This window comes from Sebastes fasciatus, chromosome 1 (assembly GCF_043250625.1).
Source record: "Sebastes fasciatus isolate fSebFas1 chromosome 1, fSebFas1.pri, whole genome shotgun sequence".
Lineage (NCBI taxonomy): Eukaryota > Metazoa > Chordata > Actinopteri > Perciformes > Sebastidae > Sebastes > Sebastes fasciatus.
This window is the reverse complement of record NC_133795.1, coordinates 11,508,217-11,523,948: the sequence shown is the minus strand read 5'-3', so window position 1 is coordinate 11,523,948 and position 15,732 is coordinate 11,508,217. Positions and strand designations below refer to the sequence as shown.

The 15,732-nt window shown below is 41.7% G+C and overlaps 1 protein-coding gene across 5 annotated transcripts in view; it reads left to right on the top strand.

The window, feature by feature from the left end:
- tacc1 (transforming, acidic coiled-coil containing protein 1) overlaps positions 1-15,732 on the top strand; it is a 37,497-nt gene that overhangs the window by 19,283 nt on the left and 2,482 nt on the right. For 2 of the 5 annotated variants that reach the window (XM_074629217.1, XM_074629208.1), the window contains 12 exons: positions 3,679-3,788; positions 6,572-8,345; positions 8,877-8,918; positions 9,313-9,376; positions 10,726-10,915; positions 11,703-11,767; positions 12,176-12,307; positions 12,415-12,491; positions 12,599-12,642; positions 14,184-14,347; positions 14,461-14,567; positions 14,708-14,828. In XM_074629217.1, the coding sequence (XP_074485318.1) occupies positions 6,643-8,345; positions 8,877-8,918; positions 9,313-9,376; positions 10,726-10,915; positions 11,703-11,767; positions 12,176-12,307; positions 12,415-12,491; positions 12,599-12,642; positions 14,184-14,347; positions 14,461-14,567; positions 14,708-14,828 (2,709 nt within the window). In that variant the 5' untranslated portion in view covers positions 3,679-3,788; positions 6,572-6,642. Of the gene's footprint in view, positions 1-1,287; positions 1,829-3,678; positions 3,789-6,571; positions 8,346-8,876; positions 8,919-9,312; positions 9,377-10,725; positions 10,916-11,702; positions 11,768-12,175; positions 12,308-12,414; positions 12,492-12,598; positions 12,643-14,183; positions 14,348-14,460; positions 14,568-14,707; positions 14,829-15,732 lie in introns of those variants that run through there. The other 3 variants (XM_074629192.1, XM_074629201.1, XM_074629225.1) reach the window with 3 other exon arrangements.

Below are 15,732 nucleotides of genomic sequence, written 5' to 3'. Positions count from 1 at the left end.
TAAAGCCCGCCCCCTCCATGTTAGCGGATGGGACATGGGCCAAACTAAAAAGTCAAAGAACATGTCAAATCATTTTTTCCCAAAGATGGTTTCTGTCACTTTATGTGTCCAAGTGTTGATTTTTCTGATGTTTGGTTTTAATTAGTTATTTGATGCTGTAAAACGGGGGTGATACATCATGTTTGACAGCTGTGATTGACAGCTGCTCTGACTGAAGTAGTCTTGGAGCCGGAGGCTCGGGAATTGTACAAGAGAGGAGATATAACTTTAACTTTCCATAACCGTCATGAGTCTGTATAATAGAACATGTGTCAATTTGATCATAAATGTAGTTATAGAGATATTATGGTTAGTTGTTGTGTCTTTCTAGCCAAACAGCTACCGTGGTGCTAACATAGCAGCTAGGTGGCCCGCTAGCAAGCTACGGCCGCGCTCGGCTTGTGATTGGCTCGGGCAGATGTGTGGGCGGGACCTCGATATTGTGGCTCCAGCCCCCGCTAACTACTGCGCCGTCTCTGGCTCCAAATGACGTCAAAATCTGAAGATGGTAGCTCCCATCCCATATGCAGGATATTTTGGCTTCACTTTTGTACAGTGGGAGGAGGTGGAGGCGCATCATCCATCTTTATATACAGTCTATGGTTGATACTAATGAGACTAATGGCTTTGGCTTTTTTAGCAGCATTAGTTATTTTAGAGAACAGTCTCTGTTGGGGTATTTCAGACACACATCCTGAGTAATGTCATGCTTCCTTTTCCTTGACGACACATAACAAAATGTACCTGAGTCAGATGTAACAATGGGTTTTTGTGAAGGCCATGTTTCCCTGTCTGTTCAGTGGTTTGAACTGTTACCACAGGCAAATTGAATCCAGCCAGGTACAGTAGACCTCCTGGGGCTATCCAACAGAACTGGTTCCCCTGGTCATGCATGCCTGCTACCACTGGATGGGAGAAACAGCTAACTGTTTAACAGCCTGGGGGAGCAAAGAACGCTTAAGATCTAGCCCCACATTCCTACCCTCTCTCTGGGCTATAAAATGTGGAGCCCCAACAGTCCAGCTCCTCCTCCTCCTCCACCTTCTGTGTTTGTTTTTTGACTCCCTCCTTCTGCTTCAGAGTAGAAGAGCAGCCTGACAGGATCGTACCATTCTCTAACCACAGAGGGAACTCATTTGGTTGAGTAAAGAGTAGCTGCATTCACGTTTAGAGCTTCAAGCTTCCTGCCTCCCCCGCTGCTGTCAGTGGACTCGCCCGAGGTGGAGGGGAGAGATTGGGAGGGGGTGTTCAGCAGAGGAGAGAGTGAGAACAGCATTTTGAAACCCAGCTGATCAGAGCTGTGGTATTCTGCCACAGAGGCAGAGGGAGCGTGACTGGAAAAAAGACACGAGTGGATAAGAGAAAGCAGCTGAAGTCTTGATTTCATGATTTCAAGACTGAGAATATACAAATAGAGTGGAAAAGAAATGTCTACGTCCTTTCATGGGAACTGGGAACCCGTGTGAAGAGAGAGGCTCTGTGGAAAGATGTGAGAACCGTTGGCAGGGTGGAAATCTGAGGGAGAAACGCACAGAAAAAAGGATCAGTCGGGCTCTGGAAACCAGTCCAGTGAGTCTTTGAGTCGAAAGAGGGTTGAAGAACCCCCCGTGGAGAGAGGAGTGATGTCTTGGCTGTCACCCGTGTCGTGGGCCAAATGGACGTGGACGGCGGTGCGAGGGGGAGAGGGAGAGGAGGATGAAGAAGGGCAGGAGGCCAGCGAGGAGAGGGAGCAACTTGGAAGGAGAGGAGAGGAAGAGGAGGAGGAGGAGGAGAGATCTCAAGGCTGCAGGCAAGTGTTGGGCTGGAGCCCCGAGACTACTGACACTGTGATTCACACTGTCTGGACTGGAAGAGGAGGCATTTTTACATGTGTGTTCATGTGTGTGTGTGTGTGTATCCACCTGTCGAGTTGAGGAATCTCTAATATTATGAGGGTTAGGATAAGAGGGGAAAAAGCACATCTGTTGCTAATCTGCATTGTTGTTTACATGCAGTTCTAATGTGTTGTGTTGTTGTCGTGCAGCGCTGACACATTTTTGGTGTGGCTGTGGTTGAGGCCGTCACAGTGTTTGAACTGAATGTTTTTCTCAGCCTCACTGACATCCTCATTTCTGTGGCCTCGTAACAATAACACACACTCCAGCCAGCACTGCAGTCAGGTACGGTTTAGTCCAATGATGTAATCATTGCTCACAAACATGACACATGCTCAAGGCGTCATCACCTTATTGTGTCTGCTCCTCATGGCCGCTTTGATGACTGTGTTATCTTGGCCATTGTTCCAAGTAAAGATTCACGACTACTTTGTTGTGCCTACTTCCACACATTAACATTCAATTGACCAGATAATGTATCACCACTCTACCTTAAATGCCAGAATCCATGTTTGTTTACTATCCCAGCAGTTATCTAATCAGAGTCACATCAATATCTAACTGCACTGTGGTGTGGCTTCCTGAAGTGATCACATCAAAATTGAATGTTGCTGCTCAGTGATGAAAAGTATATTACAAACTTTATTCAGTTGCAATGTTCACTTATTTTAAAATAGATACATACTATACAAATATATATATAGTTTGTATGGTGCTGTCTCATACCTCATACTGTATGGCGCTAAAGATGTGACAGGAAAGTGTGGGCTGCTCTACTTCCGCTTCCTCTCTCTATCTTTTACTTAATCTTCTTCTCCCCATCACTGACATGAATCAAATGGTGCAGAGTTTTTGCTAAAGCCCAATACAATATCAGAGGAGACAGTAAGGTGTAACATATATGGATTTGGGACAGTAGTAGGGGCTTGTAAAGGCACATCAAAGTCCTCTTTGATACATAATACTTGAAATATCAAACTGTGTATGTGATTATATTGAGTACACTTCAGATTTGTATCCAAAACAGCACTTTTGTAGTATCATCTTTGATTTTCTTTAATGCAAAAAATGGATAGTTTGCAGACAGTAGTGAGCAATCCCCTTCCCCTTTATTTTTATTTATTTATTTATTAAAATATTGTTCTATTATTTATTTATATTTTTTTCCTTTTGTTTTACTTGAGTATTTAATACAATTATTTGGTTATCTTGTATTTTTCCGTCCTTCACCTGAATGTATTCTATAACCTGGGTGGGGTGGTAGGGATGGTAATGAGGATTTCAATTTGTTAACGTATTTGATGAATAGTGCCTCTTTGTAGTTGAGGGTTGAGTGAGTGAATTGAAGTCATTGAGTAAGTCATTGAAATTGAAGTCAAATATATATGTTTTGTATGTTTTTTTCTTGTGGGATAAAAACTTTGAATGGATAGTTTGACTGCTTTAGGGCTCTAAAAAGGATTCAAATAGAACAACGTTAGAAGGGAACATCGCTCTTTGGTTGAACTGCTGTTGTGAGCGGTCACGTAGGCAGGAGGGAAGAAATAAAGAATTGTCGCTATACTTGCACATATTGCAAATTTTAATGCAGTTAGTGCAGTTCTGTTCACGTCGTCTTTCATTGTGCTGATTAGGCCTTTTGTTTTGAGTATTTATTATGCTACCACTACTCCCCAGTTATATAAGGATTTTTCTGTCCTCCTGCTTTATCATGTTTTGAATGTTTGAAAAGTTCATGCTCTCTCTCTCTCTCTGGCGTCCACAGCTCTGACTCAGAGGGTCATTTTGGCACTCCTGAAGAAGCAACTCCTGTCCGCACGCCTCCAACCTTCCCAGGAGAGCTGGAGAACAACAACACTGATGCAGACAAAACAGGTGAGGCCACAATAACAGAGAAAGAGAGATAAGGAGAAGCAGAGTCGGCACATACTGTTCAGGACGTAAACACACTGCAGTAACACCTCCTCGGGGTAGCTGAAGGCTCTCATTAACATTGCAAATATTAAACAGATCAGAAGAAATGTCTTTTCATGTTCACGGCACATATGAAAGACAGTGTCCCTCCTTGAAGTTGCCATGGAAACAAGAGTCTTTTGATGTTGCCTCTAAATGTTTGACCATCATGTGTGTGTGTGTGTGTGTGTGCATGTGTTTGTCTTTGTTGTCAACAAAAGAAAAAAATGTGTCTGCAACTAAATCATCCTTATATGATAAAATAATCATTTTAAATAGCACATTTGGGCAAATATGAACTCCACTACTGTGTGTGAACTGTGTGCGTGGCGTATCAGGTTCACCACACCACAGTAATTGGATACATATGCAGTCTGACTGTTTCAGGAATGTACCTACTGCATTTTAGCTTTAAAGTTTACTTTACCTGCCATTGTTAAACTATGAGTACCATGTAGGGCTGTCAAAGTTAACGTGATAATAACGCGTTGACGCAAATTTGTTTTAACTCCACTAATTTCTTTAACGCAACTTGCGATTTTTAGGTTGTAGTGGGCTCAGTTTTAAAGCTAGAGTGAAGATACTGGCATCATATGAAACTAGGAAACCTAAGGAATCCATTGGTACCATGTCATACTAACTTGTTGCGAAGGAGGCTAAATAACGCTCCAAACTTAAGCTACATTTTGGTGAGGAAAAACTGTCATAGCCATTTTCAAACGGGGCCCTTGACCTTTGATCTCAAGATATATGAATGGAAATGGGTTCTATGGGTACCCACAAGTCTCCCCTTTACAGACATGCCCACTTTATGATAATCACATGCAGTTTTGGGCAAGTCATAGTCAAGTCAGCACACTGACACACTGACATCTGTTGTTGCCTGTTGGGCTTCAGTTTGCCATGTTATGATTTGAGCATATTTTTTTTATGCTAAATGCAGTACCTGTGAGGGTTTCTAGACAATATTTGTCATTGTTTTGTGTCGTTATTTGATTTCCAATGATAAATATATACATACATTTGCATAAAGCAAGCATATTAGCCCATTCCCATGTTGATAAGAGTATTAAATACTTGACAAATCTCCCTTTAGTGTACGTTTTGAACAGATAAAAAATGTGTGTTTAATTTGCGATTAATTGCGATTAACTATGGACAATCGTGCACGATTAAATATTTGAATCGATTGACCATGAATATTATAACCGTGTTGAATTGCAATCTTTTATTTCAAGTACAGTACCTAAGGTTACTAATACCTAAGAAGTGAAACATGTCCTGCATGCTTGGTATGTAAGATGGTATGCACACTGAGTTTTGGGTGTGATGATGGTAGAAGTCATTGTCATCTGAATCACTGAGAGGAGGAGCCTACATCAGAGTGTGGGAATGGCCTTTGCTCTGGAATTCAACAGGTTCAACAAAAGCTTTGGTTCGCACCCGTTTTGTATTGGTAACTGATAGAGGTCACAATGAGGGGAGTGACTGAACTAAGCTTGTTATCAGACTGAAACCATCATGGAGCTCACTTTTTAAGGAGGTTTTTAGTAGACCATACATGTGTTGACGTGAGGCAGTTGCCGTTTTCTGTAGGAGCAAATCCTTCCTGTATAACAGCTCCAACAACATTTTCCAAAAGTGTACATTGTGACATCCTAACCATTACGGAACAAGGCAGGGAGTTCACTTTTGTTTCAACCACACATCCCTTCCTGCTGTGATTGAGGAAGTTTGAGTCCTGGCAGGCAGGAGTTAAAAGTTTCTAGAAACTTTCTTTGAATGTAAACATGCTGATGGCTGTGTTTGTCTGTGCCCATCCAACGTCTCCATTATTACTTCAGCATCAGTCTATTCATGATGACAGTTTATAAATATTTAATAGATAGTTGAAGACTTTGTCGAAGCCAAAAACGCACCTTAACTCGGTTACATAAACAGATGGCTACTTCAAGGTTGTTTTGTACTACCATGCTCAGATACATAGTACTTTTTACACATACTAAAATCAATGAAGTATATCATAACAAAATGGTAAACAAATGCAAAATAGTTCATTTTCTTAATCAAATTAGACCACATGTTTTGCGTATTATTGCAAACAGGCACTGCAGCTGAGTGAGATTGACATGCTCTTCCTTTATAAACACAAGACGAAAAGGGAGTCTTGTACTTTTCTGTTGAACACACATGTGGATTTGAATGAGGACATGTTTGTATGGGCATGTTGGACTGCAGGAACACTTTGAAAATGACACTCTGCCGACATGCTAATGTGAGTGGAAGTAGGTAGAAACACAGCAGGCTGTGCTAGTCTCCTAGCAACATAATATTACATGAATATGGCGGGTATGACAGGCGTACTGAAATATGTTGATGTGTCAAAATGTTCCCTGGAGGCAATAATTACCCCACAGCAGCCGCTGTCCCTGTTGTTCTCAAGATAACGCAAAATAAATCATAGATTTCTGTCTATTTTCTCATGCACTACTTGGTTTAAATGTCATAGCCTTCATAGTAAGACATCGCCATGGCAACAGCAGCAATAGGAACAGTTGGCTGGCTAGCAACCAATAGGATGTCACCTACATCTGTGTTTTGATTTGATTGGAGAGATTATCACAGGGAAGAAAGTGTGTGTGCAGTTTTAATTTTTACTTTTCTTTGTTAATTCTTGTGTTTTTTTTCTCACATGTTGTCTTCAGATGTGGATCAGGAGGAGCAGCTGATAGTGACTGCTCCTGTTTTGGATCAGGATATTTTTCTCAGACACAACATGGGTCAGGATGAGCCTGTGGTCCCCATGGGTGGCCCACTGGAAGTAAACATCCAGACCCTGCAAGCAGAACAGACAGAGGATCTCCCAGAAGCCTTTGGGCCTGTGCCTGTCCCGGCTCTATCCTCAGAGAAGGAAGAGCCTGAAGTGGCTAAATGCACAGCGCCATCCTCTGAGCCCGCATCCCAAGCCCCAGTCCCCATCCTTGTAGCGGACCCTGTCCTGGATGTGGCTCCAGTTTCAGCTCCAGCTCCAGCCTCAGCTCCAGCTCCAGCTCCAGCTCCAGCCCCAGCTCTAGCTCCAGCTCCAGGTCCTGCTCCAGGTCCTGCTCCTGCTCCTGCTACAGTTCCAGCTCCAGATCCAGATCCAGATCCAGTTCCTGCTCTTGATGTTGCTGTTGCTCTTGCTCTTGCTCTTGCTCCTGCTCCTACTCCTGCTCCTACTCCTGATACAGTTCCAGCTCCAGATCCAGATCCAGTTCCAGTTCCTGCTCCTGCTCCTGCCCCAGCTCCTGCTCCTACTCCTGCTACAGTTCCAGCTCCAGCTCGTGCTCCCGAACCAGCTCGTCCTCCAACCCCAGAACCAGACTCAGCCCAGAGCAGTGAACCTAAAGTCAGCCCGGCTCCAGAGCCCCCTGAACAGAAACCTCTTGCTGAACCAGAACCACAGTGCAATGGCCTCGACCAGGCAGAGCCCACTAAAAAGACTAAAACCAGGAAGTCTAAGCCTCCATCGCTGAAGGTAAAGACCTCGCTGGATGAGCCTGTTGCCCAAACAAATGAGGAAGAAGAGCTTCCTCTTCCCATGGCCACTTACAAATTTGACCCCGACCAGCTGGATGACAGCTTTAACCCCTTCACCTGCGGCGGATCCAAAATCCAGAACTCTCCCCCACCGTTTGGTTCAAGCTCTTTCCCCAGACTCGAGCCAATCGGTAGCTGCTTGCCCGATTGTGAGGCCAGCTCAGCAGCTCCGGCTGAAGCGCAGGTGATGGAGTCGTTGTTGTCAGAGGCGAAGCCTGTGATGCTGGAGTTCGGTCTGGACGAAGGGACCGTCAGCAAACCACCTCCGAGGAAATTAGGTGGTAAAAAGACAATCGGCAAACTTGCAGCTAAGAAGCAGAAGGCCAAAGGATCAGTGGCTCCCTGCAAACCGGCACCAGAACCCACAGTCTCAGAAACAGATTCTCAACCAGTGTCAGAACCAGTTTCTCAACCAGCATCAGAACCAGTTTCTCAACCAGCATCAGAACCAGTTTCTCAACCAGCATCAGAACCAGTTTCTCAACCAGCATCAGAACCAGTTTCTCAACCAGAATCAGAACCAGTTTTGGATCCTCTTCCAGAAATTGCTTTGCCAGATTCAGACTCTACTGCACCTCTGAACTTGGACGATATGCCTATTCCTAAATCGGGAACATATAACTTTGATCCCAACCAGTGGGACGACCCGAACTTCAATCCGTTTGGTAGCAATAGCACGGCGAGCAGCTCTCCAGTGCTCCCTAAGGGCTCCTACAGTTTTGATCCAGACAATTTTGATGACTCCGTAGACCCTTTTAAACCCCCCGAGACTGTGAGCGCAGGGGACTCGTCCAGTAACGCCCCTCAGCTGGAGAAAAAAGTGAAAGACGGTGGCAAACAGAAAGTGGTGGAGAAGAAAGCGAGGCAGGTTCCCAAGAAGAGCAAAGAGAGGACAATCAAGTAAGTCTACAGCAAAATGAAAACTTTCTTTCTTAACACAGGAGTTTACAATTTCGTGGTTGTAACATTATCACCAATAATAAAAAATCTAATTTAAATGCATTTAATTATATATGTCATATTAGGTTTAGATTCACGCCACTGAGCTTGCTCTTTCTTTGGCTGGATGTGTTAGCTTTGAACACATGCCAAACACTTAACACTGCATACTGGCCATTGATGCAATTCCCAAACAGGTTATATATACAATAGGCTATTAAAAGTGCTTATGCTGTAGCTGCAGTGGTTTGGGCTAATTTCAGCTTTTCCGGGTCTGTTGGCAGCTTGTGTTTATGCTCAAACTTAATCTAACATGCTGAGCTGAACGCCTTTTGTCACTCACTCTTCTTTGTCTCCTTCCCCTGATCTGTTCTACATTCTTTTAATCAATATCCCCTTCATCCTTCATCCTTCATCCTTCATCCTTCATCCTTCCTCCTCCTGTCTGTTTACGCAACCCCCTACCTCTCTGCTTTGGTCTACTTCTACTAGCCCCAGGACATCTGAACAAGTCAAGTTTCTCTGTTTTCTGTTGTAAGTACTCTCACTATCGACGCGCTCTTTCTTTCTTTTGTGCATGCTGGCTTCCCATTTTACTCTCATCGTGGCATGTGCTGTGCCAGAACTTACTGATGAAGGAGCATGTGAGGGTTTAATCCTTGGTTTCACCTCAACTCACAAGTCCATACGTCATCAGGTTAATTTGTCCCGTCTTGTGATCCCTCCAGAAGTTGATCAGCATTAGAATGGTTATACTAACTATAATACTGTAGCTATGTACTCTATGTAGCTGTACCTCACTTATCATGGGGCTAGAAATGCTTGCAGCTCAATGGTTGTAGAAACAGGAGGGAGAGGAGTTAAACTTTTAAGGATCACTACTTTTGGATCTCTATATTCTGACACTTGTCATGTGGTTGTTTTGTAGGAATTCCTGTAAAGTTCAGAAGTATGATGAGAGCCAGTCCTTGGTGCTCGACGTGTGCAGTCAGGTAACGTGTGTTTTGTCAGCTGAAATGTTGCACTTTACTGCTGTGACACTGCAATGTCCATTATTCAGCAGCTGTCTAACCTCCACACACACACACACACACACACACACACACACACACACACATTGTGACAGGGGCATCAGCAGTGGCTCCAGCCCTGCAGTGCTGGCTTGGCATGGTGACAGATGAGATGTGTGATTTATCACTCTGCAGTCAAATATTAGTCTGCTGCTCCCATATGCCTTCAACATTATCTACTCCTCCATCCTCAGGAGATTTCCTCAGGACATTGTGTAACACCAGAGCCTCTAACTATAACTTTTTGGCGCCAGGGACCCCTTACAGGGGAGTAAATTTTCTAAAAAAAACCTCATAATCGTAACACCGATTAAGTGTAATGCTTACTACCATTTATTCTCCTAGATGCCATTGGAACTATTTGTATTATAAAACTTTTCAACCTAAATACTTCAAACCTGTTTCACAGTGATAAACAGAAACACATTTCAATTTGAATCATGCTAAGATAAGATGAGATAATCCTTTATAAGTCCATGAGCGGGCAAATTTGCAATGTTATTGAATGATAATACCACTTATATACCTTTTAAACAGAGGATGATTTTATTCAAATTGCATTTGGACCTAACTTGACAGCATTTATAACCCACATGAACAGTAGTAACACTGGCATAGTCCTAATAAATTCAGATGTTTACTTATTACTTACTTATTTAAAGCTGACTTTCAGTAAGTGCTTCAACTTAAAAATAATGAACTTATTGCTGCGTGTCACAATCATATCAGAGTTTCTATTGGCCCAAAGCTAATGTGGGAGGGAGTAATGGACACAATATTCTTGTTAGATTGGAGCAAATGGTCCCCATCTGTAGATACACACTTTTTAATGATAGAGCACAATTTTATAATTTATAGCAAATTATTTTGCGGACCCCCTTACAGAGACCCAAAGACCCCTGTGAGTCCCCGGACCTCACATTGAGAATCACTGCTCTAAGATATTAAATTATTGTAACACAGCTTGTCAAGGCCCACCAATGTTACCTTCCATAACGTAACTTCCACAGCATAGTGCATCTGGAATATATCCATGAAATGGAGTTACGTTGGATCTGTATTCATATTTGTTCATTAAAAGTTTCACTCCACAACGGTGCATATACACTTTTCCATATAGGAAAAGTTTTTATTAATGCTGCTTAAAACAGAATGTTTTTCTTCCTGTAAGGAGTTAGTATATTTATATTTAAATATATTCAATATTTGGTATCTAAGTATGAAATAAATCCCATTACAATGTGGATCCTATCTTCCTCCGTTGTCTGCAGGAAGAGGATGAGGTGGTGGCTCAGACCCCAGAGATCACTCAGCGAGTTCATCACGCCACTGATGAGGAGAAGCTTGCCTCTACTGGCATCATGGGCCAGACGACAGACTGCCAGGAGGAGAGAGGAGAACCCGCATGCATCAAAGCACCAATGAAAAAACAGCCAATCGATGATATATCTTTTATGGATGGTATGTTTGGGTCTTCAAACCCTCCACTGAAAATCACCACTAAAATTTAAAGCAATGTTAGGAGTTAAAATGAACAATAGCAGATTGTGAAAAGAGATGTTTTGGCTCTACAGATATGGGTCATGGTAAGGTTATTATTAAGTCATGCGAAAGATCACACTTTTCACTTTAAGTCAGCATTAGTGGAACAACCAACTGACCTATCTGTTCACAAAGCAATGCACATTTTTATTACGTGAAACAAACTAGTAGCACTAGTAGCCTAAATAATTCTATCGACAGTCATAATATCTGGTCTCTTTTATTCCACTTGACCTTCTAAATTTACTTGTGAGTAGTATCTTCTAAGACATGCAGTATGACAGACCAGAGAGGTGCCAGTTCAGAATGAATTAGAAACTGTGAACAAGAAGAGTTATTCAGTTACATAATTCATTTTCTCAGCATTTACTGTTGGAGTATTGGAGACTGCAAAGGCCCGAGAATGTGTCAAACTTTATAAAGGAATAAAATGGAGCACGCATGCTCAGCAAAACCCTGTCCTGGATATAAGAAAGTTATAAATGTTACACTGGGGGGGAAAATGTTCCCACAGTCTGCGTCACACCATCTTTTCATCACGGGAACAGGACACTCTAAGACAAATAGTGCCCGTATTCTTAAGTATTTGACATTGAGCACCGATAGGCTACGGTGTGGATTATTTTTTGTAACGTAGATATAGGTAATAATTAGTACAATTAACTGTTGTCTTTGTCACTGAACTATGTGTTTTTTCTCCTCAAAGGTCCTGAGACTAAGATTACAGATCACCTGGATGAGAAGGACACCTGCTGTCTGAAAGATGATATGGTAAGTAGACTACAGGAACCACAGGGAGGGAGCAGTATGAATATTTAAACATGACCGGCTTGTTTTGCACTGATTGTTCTTTATCTCAGTTGGGAAGAAGATATTTAAGCCATAATTGGAGTCCTATTTTTATTTTTTTCATACTGGGACTGTGTTGCTTTCTTATGCTCCATAGCTACAATAATCTAATAGTTTACTCACACTACATTTGTCTAAGATAACCACATTTGCACCTTCTGGTTATACAAATGTTTGATTGAAACAGTTTTCCCATCATGTGATCTGAAAAGTAAAAACAGCAGAAGTGGTGATTTGTGACGTTCAATAAGGGATTTGCTTAGAAAAAGTAAGGATCGTGGATGTTCTTGTCAGATCTTAGACCGAGCACACCTATGTTTTCTTTCACAGAGGGAGATATCCATGAAGCACACAACAAAGGTGACCAGCAGTGAGCTTCCAGACACAGCAGCCCTGTCCCAGGACAACATACCTCTGAGTGAGATGGACAAGGCCGTAGTGCTCACCCTGATCAGAGAAGAGGTACGTCACTGTCAGAAAACACAGCGCTCGTTTCATAAAGTGAATCTGCTGATGGTTAATTTCTTAGATCTTAATATTTTTCTCTTCGTCTCCTGTCTTCCAATCAGATCATCACTAAAGAGATAGAGGTCAATGAGTGGAAGAGGAAGTATGAGGAGAGCAGAACTGAGGTTTTGGAGATGAGGTATGAAGCTTCACTGTTCCTCCTCAACCTTGCTTGTAGAAAAAAATATCAACAATTTAGAGAAACAAAGTTGACAAACTGTGGACTTTCTATTCTTATCTTGACAGGAAAATAGTTGCAGAGTATGAGAAAACAGTTGCACAGATGATTGGTGAGTTGCTGCCACCTGGTGGTTAATTTGATATGGGTTTGTTTGTTTAACTGGTTTGGCACCTCATGGCACCAGAATGTCTTATTACATTTTTTTGTAATTTCCGATACACAAAAATTGGTATTTGTGGCACAATTATTGAAGCCAGTAACTCATATAGCCAAACTGTTGCCAATTATGCTGAACCATAAGCACATGATTATGGTGATGATATATTACTTTATTATCAGAGCAAGTGTTACATTTTTCTTGCATCTCAGCAGCTCCATTTGCAACATCAACACAGACAAAGAAATCAATACATTTACAATTACAGTCACCACAGACAATATATTCAAACACTAAACACTGCCATTGAAATACCCCGGTCAGTTATCAATCACCTGCACCCAGAATGCGCATGCAAACAAATTCGTTTGTTTCCCCGTTGCATTTGTGTTCATAGTTGGCATGTGCAAAGAGCTATTTATTTGGTGTTTGTGTGTAAAGTTGTGATGGAAAAATACCGTTTTTAGAAGAAGTTATGAAGTTTTTAATGAATGCAAGAGATGTAAGATATTTTGTGTATGTTTTTGGTTTTTGTGTGTAGAGTTTCAACAAAGAGGGCCCTAGTTTCAGAAATTTTGTTTTATCAATTTAACAAAAAAACTGTGTGTTTTTAATGACTGCTCCCCAACATTGTGACATAAACGTAAACACTGCACTTGAAATGTGCATTTTTGTTGTGCTGGGTCTGTTGCAGTGGATAGAATATGAAATGAAACAATGACAGTGAGGTTAAAATGTCAACTCAACTTTATTCTGAGAGTATTTACATCCACATAAAAGGGTGATAGTAATAATTACAACTCCAAATCTTAAGGAGCATGAAGTAATTGGATTGAGTTTACTTAAACGAAATAAAGTCAACTTATTTATTATTCGTTTGCTGATCTTTTGTAGTATACAACTGCTTGTTGTAGACCGTGGCACAAAAACACCAGCAGACTGTAGCTTTCCTCACGATGTTCTGCCGGGCCTGTACTGCAGCCAGGTTGTCTTCAGAGAGTAGAACACACATGATCAGTTGTACTGTAAGTCAAGTATATTTCGCTGTTTGCCTATAAAAAAAAAACTCCTGGTTTGCCTTGTTTGTATGTTTTGGATCGCAGTCCTGCTGCATTTTCTTAAAATTGAAGAGCTAGTAGTATGTTTAAAAAGGGCTAAGAGTCCCCGACACTCAAGCACCCACAAGGCTTAGAGTTGGCACTAATCTTATAGTCACTGCTTCATATCAAACACAATGTGCTGAAGTAGCCTACAGATCCAAAACAATGGAAAGCATACCAGTGCTCTCATACTTTATAAGTACACTCTCTTTTTATCTATACAATTTAGTAAAAATGCACTGAAATGTTGCTATTTTTATTATTTCACCTGATGATGTGCCCACATACATTTCAAGGTTGCATTTTACTGTGATGTTTCAGCTCAGTCTTTATGATGCGGTATACATCCAGCCCTATTCATCTTGTATATTGAATCTCCTGTGTTGGTTGCAGAGGATGAGCAGGAGCAGAAGTCCCTGTCCGGCAATAAAACAGTCAGGCAGTTGACCTTAGAGAGGGATCAGGCCATTGCCGACCTCAACTCTGTGGAGCGCTCCTTCGCCGACCTCTTCAGGAGGTACGAGAACATGAAGGGAGTCCTGGAGGGCTTCAAGAAGGTCAGTAGAGCTTCAGTATCTCATGAGATCCAGCCCACTGCCACATATTAGTTATAGATAAAGATATTGGATAGCCAGATCACTAGATATTCTCTGCATGCATCTCTCTCCAGAATGAGGAGGTGCTGAAGAAGTGTGCGCAGGACTACCTGATGCGGATCAAGCAGGAGGAGCAGCGATACCAAACCCTCAAGCTGCATGCTGAGGAGAAACTGGACAAGTAAGCTTCCATCTCTGCACTTTGTGATTCCAGGATATAATCGTTAGATAGCTTTTTAATCCTGAAAATCCCATTTACATTTCAAGGCTATACTTTCATATTGACGATCTCTCTTGTCTCCTTCACTTCCCTTCTAACAGGGCTAATGAGGACATAGCCCAGGTACGTGCCAAGGCCAACTCTGAGGGCGTCGCGCTAAGCGCCGGCCTGAGGATGGAGCAGATGAAGGTGGAGTCGCTTGAAAGAGCTGTCCTTCAAAAGGTAGGATGACTGCAAACATGATTAAAATTGATTCACTGTGTTAAAACTGTGCGAGTGCAAGGCAGGGTACGCTGAAAAAACACTCTGGATGATTGAGGTTAAATCGCTTTCACTGGGACAGTTTTCAGTTTGTGCGTTAGACTTCTCTTTTCAAGTCAGACGTCTGGTAAAAGGTGCTAAACAAGGCTTGTTTAAACATCAGTGTATTATTGTCAAATGAATTGTGGTATGTAGGAATCATTACTGCAAACAAATACGATCACAGTTTATTTATTCATTTATCTATACAGTTTAAAGTCACATTAATAGACATTTCTGAAAATATGCCAGTCAAGCCATGCCAAATATTATAGATAAAACAAGCATCTGTACATTTGATAAGATTGTCCCAGCTCAGTAAATTATGATTTCTTAGGCTTTAAGGTGATGGGTGTTTGGCTTCCTGTCAAGTACCTTAAGAGCTTGAGATTGTATGTGGTCTTTATGTCAAACCAGTTGTAAGATTACAGTGTTTCCCAAGGTTCAGATCATAATTCCAACAAAACCTGTTGTTTCCTGTCCCTTCTCATTTTTCTTTGTTATGTTTGGCTTTCTTTTTGAGTTTAGTGAAAAGGATAAAAGTGTCTTCCCATCAGCTTTTTACTTGCTGCACCAAGAGGAACTTTTTGTCCTTGCTGTGGAAAATTATCTTTTCCTGTTTTGTGGAATTAGATTCAAGAGATTTTATAGCAAAATTGCTCTCCAGTGACTCACGATGTTTTTAAAAAATGCAGAATAATGGCACTAAATTACAGTGATTTCAAACAAGCTTCATTTACAGCGATCTGTAAAATCACTGTTAAGTACTTCATCATGTGCAGGCATTCAGCATAGATTTTATAAATGCACGTCTACCAACACACTG